General features: G+C 41.4%; 1 protein-coding gene across 2 annotated transcripts in view; it reads left to right on the forward strand.

Moving 5' to 3' along the window:
- Nucleotides 1-13,356, forward strand: part of SORCS3 (sortilin related VPS10 domain containing receptor 3) — a 280,892-nt gene that overhangs the window by 230,857 nt on the left and 36,679 nt on the right. For both annotated transcript variants that reach the window (XM_035330191.1, XM_035330192.1), the window contains exons 15-16: nucleotides 11,418-11,535; nucleotides 13,042-13,175. In XM_035330191.1, the coding sequence (XP_035186082.1) occupies nucleotides 11,418-11,535; nucleotides 13,042-13,175 (252 nt within the window). The remainder of the gene's footprint in view (nucleotides 1-11,417; nucleotides 11,536-13,041; nucleotides 13,176-13,356) is intronic.

Raw genomic sequence — 13,356 nt, forward strand, 5'->3', positions numbered from 1 at the left:
GTGGGCCAGCGTTCACCCCCCAAAGCTGGCACCCTGTTGGAGCTGCCACCCCTGCTAGCAATCTCGGCAAATGAGAGAAGAGGTGAGTGGCTGGCAGAAACACCAAGACATCACTCTTCCTAGAGGTAATTGAGTTTCTTTTCAAGAGTGCATAAAGAAAAAACACAGACATGGTGTTACTCAATTCATGTGGCCCAGCAGAGGACTTCAGACTCCTGTGCCATCAGTCAGGTCTCTTGTAGCTGCACTCTGCTTGAGAAAAAGGGAAAGAAACTGTTTTGAAAAAAATCAGTCTTTCTTTTGTAGCCTTTGCTGTTGCTACTGAGCAGAGCAGGGGATTTGATTAAGAGGGAATCTGGAGGGAAGATTTCATCAGAGATCTGTAGAAAGCTAAATCCAACTTGCTGCTTCCAGTAGGAGGGGATTCCAGAAAGTATTACATGTGGGGGCTGTTGTGATGAAGGATGCTGAGCGCTATCCATATTTATCTTCCCTGCTTTTGGGAAATGGGGCTTGAAAGCTGGCTATCCAGCTTGTGCTTACTAGGGTCTATCAGAACAGTCTTTCTGAGAGATCAGAGGGAAGATATCAAAACTTGGTTTATCCAAGTTGCCTAGGTACCCTGAGATACCTAGAAAAGACTGAGATGTTTAAATAGTTGTTTGCATTCTGGTCTTCTCTCTCCTTTTTTCTTTTTTCTCTTTTTTTTTTTCTCTTTTTATGAATATTGCAATAACTGTTTGTGGTGCAGCTGATTTTATTATTGGCTATGAATTTTATTGCAAGACTCTGATGTGTCCTTGTGAGTTCATTGTACTATCCTCACTCATGCAGCTGTGCAAACCTATATATGGACTCTTCAGAATAGGATCCATGAAATTAAAATGGCTCTGTGAAAATAATGACTGCGCACAGAAAGAAAAGTAAAATTTAGAACTTGATCTGACAAGAAAAATTGCAAATATGGTTATTAAGTTAGGAAACAAAAATGATTGAGAGGATATTGGCATTTGCTATAGTGAGCTGCACTCCTGGATCATCTAATCTAATTTCAAAACCATCTGGAAGTGATGAATAGCTGTGACTTTGCGAGAAAATGATCAATCTGCTAATGCCATCAAGTGACTTTACAATGGACAAGAAAACGTGTGTTATAGGAATTCCCATTTTATCCCAGTAGATGATCAGTTTATACCCTGAAGAAAGACAGTTGATTACCCATATCATTATCTTCGTTTGCAAGACTTAAAAACGTTATTAACGATCACAGATTAATCAGTGTCACTTCCTTCTCCCATCTCCCTCCCTGCCAAAGGAGTACTATATTCATTAGCCTTTGGACTGCTGCACGAATTCACCTAAGCAGCTCACAGAGGCACAGCATTGATTATGCTGCTGATACTTCCAGCGTGAGCTGAGGTCTTTCTGTGACACCTGAATAGACAAATCAGGTGGTGAGAACATCTGCTTAGAGTAATCTTTCTCAGACAGCATCATGCGATTTATTGGGCCTTTGGAAAAGGATGTCTGTGACCTGAGACTGGTTCCCAGCAGTCGCACGGTGTACTCAGAAGATTCCTGGCAGAAGCCGTAACGCACAGAGGAGGCACTGGGCTCTGGGCGGTTTTGTGTAGCGCTGGCTTCCTGGGGCAGACATTACTCTCATTGGAGTCAGATACTGTTTCTTTGCTAAAGAAATCATCATCTTTAGTTCTATTGTGCAGATAGGGAAATTGAGGCAGAACTAGGCATGTGCTTGTCTTCAGTCACCCCGCAGGCCATGGGAGAGCTTGCCGTTAAACTAGGATTCCTGAGTCCAAATCAGTACCCTACAGACTCTTCCCATTCTTTAGGACGGAGGTTGCTGAAGAAATACAAAAAGGGCTAAACCTTGCCTGTAATGCTCAGACAAGGTGGATGGAAAGGTAGGGATGTGCAGGGAGGAGGGCTAGAAAAATGTCTGCTGTCTGGAGACTCCTCTGGGCTCTCTTGTTTCAAAGTTAGTGTGTAAAAGTCCTGCCAGAAGGAGACAGAATGAGCAGTGAGCTGATAGATGATTTATTTTCCCTAAGTAAAAGGACAAGGGTTGCCTGATGACAATGCAATCCAGACATCCTCATCCAGAGGCTAATGTACTTTGTTTCTTGTGCTTCTAAATGAGGACAGATGGATTATAGCTCCTGTGCTGTCCTCCTGCCAGCAGCTGGGGTGTGTTGTACTGACTGTTCATACTAATCCTGGGGTGCATAGCCAGGGGTGAGGTGCTGTGCACGTGCTTGTTCCTCAAACTCCCCCACTTTTCTGTTAGGGAAAGCCATGACATATTCTGATGCCCTGATTTTATCCTGTGTGGATTGACAAAGCGTGTGGCCTCAACACCTTTTCTGTTCCGCCTGGCCCTGATCCTACATGGGGTAGAGGGTGGTATGGCTCTTCTGCTTCTCTGAGAGCTGGGAAAACTCAACCCTGGCTTGACTGCAGAGTTGACTCTAACAGATTTTCCCTTGTTTGGCTGCAGCGAGTGGTAGAAAGCAGCTTTCCAGAGCAGCACTACTGTACTTAAAATCATTTCACATTGTTCAGGTGGTGCTACAAGCCTCTGCTCCCAAGGAGAGCCTGACCTCATATGCTCACTGTACAGGATTTCCCTGTTTAGTGATCCCTTTGACCCAAACCTGTGAAATTTCCCCCACTAAAACTGATCAGCCACCTTCTTACACCATCACCCAGCTATGTGCAGCTCACATCCCCTTCCAAATCTTTATGTTCTGCTCTCTGAAACCTATGCCAGGTCTGTCACCCTGAACTGCCACAGACAGTACCTGTTGCGTGTGTTTGGGTCTTGCCTGTTCCATGCAATGTCGCCCACATTTGTGTTGGACATCTCTTGTGGAATATCTTCTGTTTCATAGGGTGACTGATTGAAATGACTGGACGCGTTGTGTTATCCTGCTTCTCACAAAGGGGCAACACCTGCCTCTGTTGGGCCCACAGACCTATTAGGAAACACTCGGGTTGCTGATAGTTGCCAATGTCTTTTCTAGAAGACTGGGGCAGCACCTTCAGGTTTCAAAGCTGTCAGAAACTGGTTGTCTTTCGTAAGTACTTCGAAGAAGAGAGAGAACATTACACGAAAAAACAGCATTAAAATTTAATGTGCTTTCCCACTGCCCGTCCCAGGTGTCTTACATTCCCTTTCATGTTGCTGGGATTTCTTTTGAAGCAATTGTCATGTAAAGTGGTTTGGGAACACTGGCAATAATTTTTTTAGAGACCAGATTTCAAAAGATTTGTTTTGTCATTCAGTAAGCTCTTATTTTGATAGCACTTTGTATTAGAAAATAAAAATAAAAAAAAAAATCTCTCCCCAACCATTGCCTTGTGCAGTTAATGGAGAAATCAAGCCCAAGCAGTAGGCCTGCTTCATAATAATATGTTCTGCAGATTACTTGTTAATTGCACTTGGCATTACTTCCTAACTATGTTGTACCATGTCATTTGTAGTGGTTTTCCTCTTGTGCTTTGAAGGAAGTGCCCATTGGGCTGATGAATAATCCCAGGACTATTTTCCAAAGCTGAGAGAAAAAGGTCTACCATGATTGCACTGCAGGATTTTTACTGCAGGATTTTTTTTTCTCTGTTTTCATAGAAACTCTTCCCCTGTACCATCTCCCCTCTTCCTCCTGACCTGGAACCTGGCAGTGGCACAGCTTTCCACGAGCAGTTCAACATGGATTGCTCATCAGTGAATCTGGCCAACATTTTGATTTTCTACTCTGTGGAAAATCTCCATGTCATGACATTCAATTTCATTTGGATGTGGGAATAAACCATTTATTTGAAATTTCATCTGTGCGAGCAATTCTGTGAAAACTTTGACCTGTTATCTTGGGAAACAGAGTAGAGACCAGAATTTTCTTAAATTTGTTTCCAAATTTCTCATCATGGGAGCTGTTGTCTGTTTTTAATATTCTTTTGGTGGTTTAAGTGCTGGTGTTTTTCCCCCTCCGATTAGCAGCAGTAAAACAGAGCCTTATATCTGAGATGATCCATAGGAGTTGCACTAATTTGCATCAGCTGAAAATCTAGATCCAGATTTTATTGGGAAGAATATTCTTTTCTTTATAGAAAGTTTGCCACTTTTCTTGTTCTTTTCCCATTCACAGACAACTACAGCAGCCCTGAATCATCACCCAGCTGCCCTACGGCTGCTGTTTCTATTTAACAGGTCAGCCAAAAGCAACTGAATTAAATGCTCCAAAGTGGCTCTTAAAGACTATTTATTGTTTAGGAAAAAAAATAGAAAGTGTTTTTTGTTGGCAATTGTCTGCCTTTCCAGTGTCATATTTCATCTTTTATGTTTCCTTCATTTCCAGTCTCTTGCTCCCTGCATCATCTTGCCCATCATGAGACAGGATAACTCTGGCTGCTCTTCCACTCTCCCTAATTGCTGATCTGTGTCTCTCAATTAGATTCTGCTTCCTTGTCTCAGTCCCGTTCCATCCAATTTCCATGTAACTAGTGACCTCCTTTAACACTAATTCCATCTAAATCTTAATAAAAAACAATCAGGAGGTTACACAGCCCATTTGGTTTTCTCTAAAGTCATGATTGATGTTTAATTCATGGAGAAATGGCTCATCTCTTACTCCCCATTCATAAAACCTAACCCCACCAGCACAATTTGCAGTTGTTCCGTTGCTGCTTGTGTGTTTTCAACCCTTACAGCTCAGCCTGCACACAGGAGTTCGTCTAGCTTTACTGCTACTTTCTTACAGATGGCTTCAGATCCAGATTTCATAATGGGCATTTTTTTTTTTTTGTGGGTGTGTGAAATTGTCAGCATTTTCTTTTATTGCCTCAAAAACTGTAACTGTCAACAAGTGATGGAGGTACCTTTATGTACCATGTCCTTCTGTACGTGTGTGCGCTGAGCCAGGCTCTCTAGCATGGGCTCACTGCTGTCCCACATAACGTAGGACCAGGGTAGACTAATGGGGACAAAAATCCAAACCAAGCAGTCATGATTGCCTGTGTTTTGTTTTCCCCTGGTTTTGGTGAGAGAACTTAATTCCCTGAAGGGAACTGGAAGAAAAAAAAAAAAAAAAAAAAAAAAACATTTCCCTGCCAGGATGTTGTTCTTCCAGCTGGTACTTCCCAGCACTTTGTGGGTCCTTCCATTAAATTACTTCTCCTGTTGTTACCCGCTAGAGGCACAGGTGTAAATAAAGAAGAATTTTAACTGGAAGCAGAGGGCAATCTTGCTTTGCTTGCGCTCTCTCTCTCTCTGTCTCTGTCTCCATTCCTATGACAAAAGCATGGTTTCTGGTGAGCCGAAACATTACTGGGTGATTTTGCTAGTTTCTTTTGCATGCTACAACACTTCCTTTGCAAGCATTTTTCTTTCACAATAATGATTTAAAAAAAAAAAAAAAAGGCAACAAGATGGCTTGATTGCTTTCAGGGTTTCCTAAAATAAGCAGTCTATTTGTGATGACACTGCAATTATATTTTCATTCAGTATTATTAACTAAAGCGTATATTTGGCTTGCTCTCCATTTAGTTTTCTGTTGTCTATCTGCTTGCATGGTTGATCTATAAAGATGCTATCTATTAAGTGTATTTTTCCTTTCATTTCATTTTTAAATATTTAAACTGTCTATTCTGTAGGGCCTAACCCTGTTAAAACCTGACTTAGAGGTCCCCAGGGTACTTTGTGAGAAGCAAAACGAGCTACCTTTTAATCCTTCTCACCTTGTTGATGTCCAGTGAAGGAAAAATGCTTCAGAAAGGAGTATATATTTGATGGTTTTTGTTGTGAAGATGACCTGAGCATTTGCTTCCTTCATTTGTATCTTCAGTCATCTCGCTGATGGGCACAGCTGAGAACAGAAGGCATTACCAGTCTTGACAGTTATATCCCATTACAAGCATGAAATCCTTCCTCTGTACTCAGACCAGCTGAATACAGACAGCTTTAATGCATGCTTGCTTCATATCATGTCTTGGCAGTTTGCTATGGAAATGATAGAAAGCAACTTGATTTAGCCAAGAGAAGACATTTCTATTTCCATGCTTGGGCAGCTTGTCTGAAACTACCAACAGGGATGGATCCAGATGGGTACAGCTGATGCTTTTCCTGTGAGCAACGCAGGAACTATGCTTGAAGATCCATTTCTCATACCTAGGCAAGGACAAGGGTTGGCTCTATGGTCGAGAGGTGGATGTGTTGTTGTCTTGTCACCCTCAACTCATCCAAGGTTTCCCGTAGACCTGTCAGGAATGGGGGCAGTATTGAATGGCGTAAAAAGCACAGCTGTCACCAATGCAGGGAATGATAAGGCAAAAGCAATGCAATCCATCAAGGGCATACTGTGTAAGTGTAAAAAGCCTTTTAAACAGTTTCAGTACAAGGTTATCCAGTCAGTATATACCATATTTGTAAGTTATTGTGTATTTAAAAAATTAATGAAAGATACAATTATAGCAGTGTTACCAATGACCTTTTCCAAAATGACTCCATCATGAATCTGTAAGCATTTCAGAATTGTTTTCCCGGTTCCTAGTAATTTTGCTGCAAATTAATGACATCAAGCCCTGGCAATAAAAGCCTTGCCTTTTTTTTTCTCAAAAGAAGAGATTGAGAAGCATGTTTTCATTTCCTTGCAGTGGTTTCACTGTGAGTGGTGCATAGAGCCAGTTGAGAAGGTGCTGTCCTATTAGCTAAGATTTTATGTGTTTTTTTAACTGCCTGCTCTGAGGGACAGAACAAAATCTATCCTGACTAAAGCCAGTAGATTGCCATTCCATGGCTTAGTTCGGAGAACCTTTGTTAAATTGAGCTTATTCAAAAACCAAACCATAATAAAAATAAATAATAATAATAATAATAATAATAATAAAAACACCTGACAGTCTAAATGCCACATGGACTCTTGTATTTATTGCTTTTCAAGGACTTCCAGATCAGAATGCTATGATGGAAAAATCAGAATATTCTCTTCATTTTGACTTCCCAGAGTAGGACCTTGAAAAACCAGCTCCCTTCGTCTTCTACCCTTGTAATGAGCAATTAAGACCTTTCAGTTAGACCATGGTAGGCAAGGTTATTGAGGCAAAATTCGTAATACATTGTGTCCCTTTTTTCTCTGTATCATCTTGATAGTTTAGCTATATTTAGGGAAAAAAAAAAAGTTGCTAATTTAGAGAACAAACTAAGTAAATGGGAAACAAAGATACATAGGAATCGGATAAAATAAATGAGATTGTATCTTCAAAGCTATGTGAAGCCTTGCCAGTTGGGACAGAAAAATAAATTCTTGGCAGCCCTTTTTCTTTCTCTCTCCTGGGGTCTTGTTTTGCTTCGAAGAGAGGCTCAAAACTGAGGAAAATCACATCAGACTGCTGAGGTAATGAGTATACAAGATTTCTCTGTCCTTGGCTAACAAGAAGTGGTTATCTCCTGTATGCTGTCGTCTTTCTTGCCCTTCCACAGATCAGCTGTGCTGGATACAGAAATCCAAATGTACCTACTGAAAGCACTTAATGCTGAGCACTTCTTGACAGATGAACACCAGCAATGTAAATGTTTGAGCTCTCTGCTCTCTGCCTAGCTTTCTTGGTTGGGCCTGGCAGCCACAGAACAGAGATGGTAGAGGGGGATGTGTGGATGCACCTTAGTTGCTGTGGAAAAATATCCAGTGAGGTAGTTCACAAAACTGATGAAAATAGAGTTCAACGGCAACACCTGATTTTGCACATCAAGGTTTGTTTGTGTGATGATCTGTTTTAACTTAGTTCTAATTCCAAAAAAAGATGAGTGTTTTCATCACTTCCCAGGGTAATCTGTTTGAGAGTTTGGAGCTGTTTGTAGACCAGAGCACAGCACTCCTCTCCATTTCTTTCGTTTGCTTACTCTCATAGAAGTTTCAAATCCACTACAGAGTCATCTTAAAATGTAATGTAACCTTTGTCGTGTAGGCTGATCTCTCCATCTGAAAGTACCATCAGCAGCTGGGCTGCGTTCATTATTAGTGAGCAGTGCTGACAAGGTGCAGTTGCTTGCTAGCTGCTGAGTATACGTAGCTCTTGTCTCTGAAGGCTGCACAGCAATGCCTGATCAGGCTCAAGAAGCTTTTTATTAGCGGGGGGGAGAGTTGCCATTTTAGGAATGAGGTGACCCAGAACCATCTCTGCAGCACAGAGGAAAACATTCCTCTCTGTTCACACTCCTCTAATTACATTTAGTGTAGTATTGTTTCATCTAAATTATAGCAATTATATACAAAGATCTTCTTTGAAATCATTTAATTAAAGAGTAGCTAATGCTCTGTGCTTTTGGAATGTTAATATATTGCCTTCCACTTAGGAAACCTCATTTTTTCCATTAATTATCATAGAAGAATTTCAATGGCAGAGGATTTTTAGCTTGTTCTAATAGATTTAAAAAGCAAGTGATTTTGTTAGCTTGATTTTTGTAGCACAAGGAAGCTTTTTACTCACTTTCTGGACAGTAAACTAAGGTTCAGTCTGAGAAATAATGTTTTCCTTGAGATGCTGATGAAGTGTTGGGTTTCTCCAGCCCCGTTATCTTCTGAGTTCAGGCACGTGTTTGTGTTTGATTATGTTCTCCCCTCCTCTTGCTAGATTTTCTGTGTAATACACAGGCAGGTCAAATCCTGAACGGGTATAAATCTGCTGGACTAAATGATTTCTGCCTGCTGAGTTGCTGCCTTGCAGGAATGACATTTCAGTCATGCTTCAAATCCAAGACAAACAAGATTCACGGGAGAGCTGCCCAGTAGTGCAATAATGCTGTGAACAGATGAGCATCCTGTAAGACCATGTACTGAAAGCACTTGTTGCATAAGAGCTGGTGGGATTTAGCCAGTGCCAAGGCAGGACTGGGAGCTAGGCTGGAGTTAGAACTCCTTCTACTGGAGCATGGTTTCTGGGACCTCCTGCTTCCCCTCTCTGTTTCCCATTCTTTCCTTCTCACAAGTGCCCTGGCACCTGATATTGCTGTGGTTTCTTAGCTTTGATTTTGGTTCACAATGTGTCTTTTGTGTTGAGGAACGTGTTCTGTAGTTTCTTCTGTAGCCTTTTCTGGAGGTGGTGTTACTTCTTATCCCTGGTACCCCACAACTAGGACTACACTAAGAAATGTTCTCAAGACCAGAGCCAGGAACAATCTATCCAATAAATCCATTCCTACACATTAACTCCTTCCCCACCTACCTGTTTCTAACCTGTGTACATATCTGTCACTGCTTTTTCCTGGTTTGTGTCCTTCCCCTTGTCAGCTCCTTAGAGCTTGTCTCCGTGAGGCAGAACTTAAATGTAGAAAGATGTCCACAGCAAGGCCACAACCCCATTTTCTCTCCCTGATACCCATGAACTGAGACAATTTTCATGAAAAACAGCCCAAGGCAGATGAATTTTGGCACAGGCTACAGTCTAAGAGAGGAGTAGTTTGAGCAGTGAGGGGAGAGCAAAGCCAGCACCGCTGAGTGATTACCGTGTAAATTAAGGTGAACTGGAGTAACGCTGGGGCACAGTAGGATCTGGATTGCAGTCAGGAAACTCAATAGAATTTCTCTATTTTATTTCACTTCCATAGGGATATTTGCAAATCATCTCTCTTCCCTCTCTTTTAGTCTGGAATAATTTAAAACAAAAACTTTAATCTCATAAGTGGCTTGGTTGAAATGTAAATTAGTGAAAGATTTGGTGTAATAAAAACAAACAAACAAAAAAACAGTCTTTCTCTGCTCTGTAAATTTTGCAGTAATGATGATACGATGATATTGCTGTATGACTGTCAGAGAAGATTTGGGTTTCAGTACATAGAGGATTTTGAAATCTGGAACTTGTATTTTGAATGAGTGTTTAGGTTCTTTTATAGATTCATTTAAGGTGACCAAGAATTTTTGTTACAGTGACAAATCAACTTGATTGTTGTGTTCTGTTGCTTTTGTTGTTTATGTGGACCAAGGTGTTTCCCCTGCTGATGAGAAGTTGTAGTGTTGTACATGGCTTTTAAAGTCTGGTCACCCGTGTCCCTGCCCTAATCTCCTCCTATTACACACCTCTTTGGAAATCCAGCTGCAGCTGATTGAAAAGCTTCTCTGCTGAGAAAATTGTGGCTGGCCACGGGAATAGGGGGCTGTTACTTGATCAAAAAAATGAGCACCCTGTAACACACATGCAATGTTTCTGCATGGATGGAATCTTTTGCTTGGGTACCTGGTGTTATTTCTTAATTAAATCATGCATTTGCTATTTATTTATTTATTGATGTCCATGGCATGATCTTTCTACATATAGATTCCCTTAGTATTTGTGTTGATCTGTACCACCGGTGCTCTTCGTTGCTTTGGTTCTCCTCTTCCAGACACTTAAGCATAGAGCTTTCCCTACAGTTGAAGGAGGGCTGTATAGCTGGGAAGGCAATTAGAGAGACCTGTGTTCAACAAACAACTCTGCTGCTGGTGGTGCTGCAGGTCTGAGCTTGGGCAGAAGCCTCTGGTGCTATTTAATTTTTATATGGTCTCTTTCATGATCCCATTTGTAACAGATCTGTGCCTCGGTTGTAAATTACAGTCTCAGTCTTTCCCCCACTGTTTCTGAGTGCTGACCCTTCAGCTCCAATTGCTCCTGCATACAGCTTTACTCGGTATGAGCCTTGTGTTCTTCTGGAGTTGCATGGGAAATGTGCCATTTTCACCCTGAACATCATCTTAGTACTTAGCTAGGTGAACCATGGACTGTGATCAGTGACTGATGATGATGTGCGACCTGCTCAAAATAATTAAGAAAAATCTCTACTGATAACCTTACAGTGGTGACAGTATAATTCCGTTCCTTCTGGCTGCAGCCAGCTTTTACTAGTTAGAAGGGAGGCTGCCACCTTTGCAAGTTGCTTGGCTATGATCCATATCCCAAATATGTTATTTCAGGTGCTTCTCTTACAATTCATAAGTAGTAAATTTGTGCAACCAGAAAGTTCAGTAGTACAGAAATTGAGTAAGCTAAGTAAAGCTTGATTTTGAGACACCCTAAACATATATTCATCAGAGTAGCTCCCTTGGCATTAGATACATTACTTTCTAGAGATTTTTTTATTGTTCTGAGTGATACCTAGATATTTGCGTTACACCCATGAGCCATTGTGCTAAGTGCTGAAGACTTGGAAGACCTTCGGACACAAGCTGCACAGGGATCAGGAAAGGGCTAAATAATTCTAGGATGTGACAGGATCAGGAAAGTGTTACACATGACTGAATAACATTTTCTGACATGAAGCTGCATGGCAGTGTGTTGGTTTCTGCAGCTGAGATTCATGAGAAATGATTTGCTTAATGGAAGCGTATCCCTGCCTGACTCTGGTTCCTTCTTTTTCCCTTTCTCATGCACAGAGTTTTTGGACACTTCAGTCTCCGTTCTGAATGGCAGCTGGTCAAAGTGGACTACAAGTCTATCTTCAGCCGGAGGTGTAACAAAGATGACTACCAAACCTGGCATTTGCACAACCAGGTATTTGGATTGTATAGGGAGGGAATTAGGGGGGCTCCTTTTCAGATATTCTGTAATGCCAGGTAGGAATATACTTGTTATTTTTCCATCCATCAAGCCACCGTTCTAACCTGTTGATGCTTTATTTCCCCTGAAGCATATGCATGAATAAATATGGGGCCAGTCTTCTCCAGGCGAGTTAGGGAGATTGTTAACTTCTCTTTGTGTGAAAATATTCCATTTTAACAGCTGGATCTTTTCGCCCTCAGTGCTCAGGGCGATGTAAAACCTCACCTTGTGATTGAATTGTAGGAGGCATTGAACTCTTTGTAGCTCTGTCAGTGACTCAGGAAAATAATTTTATTTTGCTTTGCCTCTATTTTCCCTACTCAAAAATGAAAATAAAAACATTTATTCATCCTTCAGGTACTGCAGGTGTCTGTAAAACTCTGGGGAGTCCTTGAATAGAAGACACCAGAGAAGACCAAATTATTTCATTTTATTCAAGGATACATGCTTTCTTTTTCATACATTCTAGCTTATTTTCACAGTGGATATATTTAGGTCCTGAAGCCACTAGAACTGAGGGAGCTCAGCACTCTCTGAAGATTACTTATGGGTTACTGGCCACCAGTATGATGTCCCACTCCCTGCAGGGGAACTGAACTGTAGCCAGAACTATTGGCACTGTGATTTTCCTGAATAAATCCATGAATTAGAAATGAGCATTAATTAGGCAATGATGTGTCAGATGACTAAAATCATAGAAGAGAATAAATGAAAGTAATTTAAATGAAAGAAAAGGGAGGACGTGTAACCAGGCAGCCATCTTGGGAATTACTATTAATGGGAAAGAAGTATTTCAATTAGGCCTTGTCTTCTTTTCTTACTTTTATGCAGACAAATTATTTCTGGCTCAGAGAAAATTCTGTTTATAACAACTCACCTAAATGTCAAACATTTATTTTATATTAGCTACTCCTAGTAAGACTCTTGAAAACCTTTGTGTGCAAAAAAAAGCCAGACATAACATGCCATCAAAATTATTAGAGGTCCATAACAAAGCCAGGTCTATCAGGGAAAGGAAAGGGGAATTTGTGCCTACCCTGGGTTTTAGACTTGGGCAGTTCTTCCTGCAGTCGATGTTGTTGGACGTGGAAGAAACCTTGGGGTATGTCCCCATTGCCTTTTCAGGATAGTTCATAGGAGTAGACACACTGACAGATGCCTTCTGAAATATGATGTAACCAGGTGCTGACAATGACTTGGGTACCCAGCCATTTTGGGCATATTGTGGCTAGCATCCCAACTCAGTGCTGAACACAGTGCACTCATGGGTCCTTCCTAAATGCCTTTGAGTCTGCAAAGCCACAGAAGGGAGCTAGACTCTTAGCTCCCAACTTTCCATGTGGTAATTGCATGCTTTCATTGTCTTTTGCATCTTTTGACAAAATGCATGGTTTAGAGCCTGGATGCCGCTACAGCTCTCTGATTTTCTGTCTCTTTTTTCTTCTTTGGCTGTCAAAGGGGGAACCTTGTGTCATGGGAGAGAGGAAGATTTATAAAAAACGCAAGCCTGGAGCCCAGTGTTCCCTAGGTCGGGACTATTCCCGAACAGTGGTATCTGAACCGTGTGTCTGTGGTCAAGGAGACTTTGAGTGGTGAGTTTGTGATTCTGGTAACTTTTGCAGGGCTTCTTCTTGTAGCATTGGCAGTGGTTGAGCTACTGCCTTGGACAAAAAAAACGTGTGGGGAAACTGGGTCTTCTGCAGCTTCATGGCTGTGAGCGTACCTTGTATAGCACAGCTGTGATCCTCATACCTCTAATGTGAGGGAGGTGCC

Source organism: Oxyura jamaicensis, chromosome 6 (genome assembly GCF_011077185.1).
Source record: "Oxyura jamaicensis isolate SHBP4307 breed ruddy duck chromosome 6, BPBGC_Ojam_1.0, whole genome shotgun sequence".
NCBI lineage: Eukaryota > Metazoa > Chordata > Aves > Anseriformes > Anatidae > Oxyura > Oxyura jamaicensis.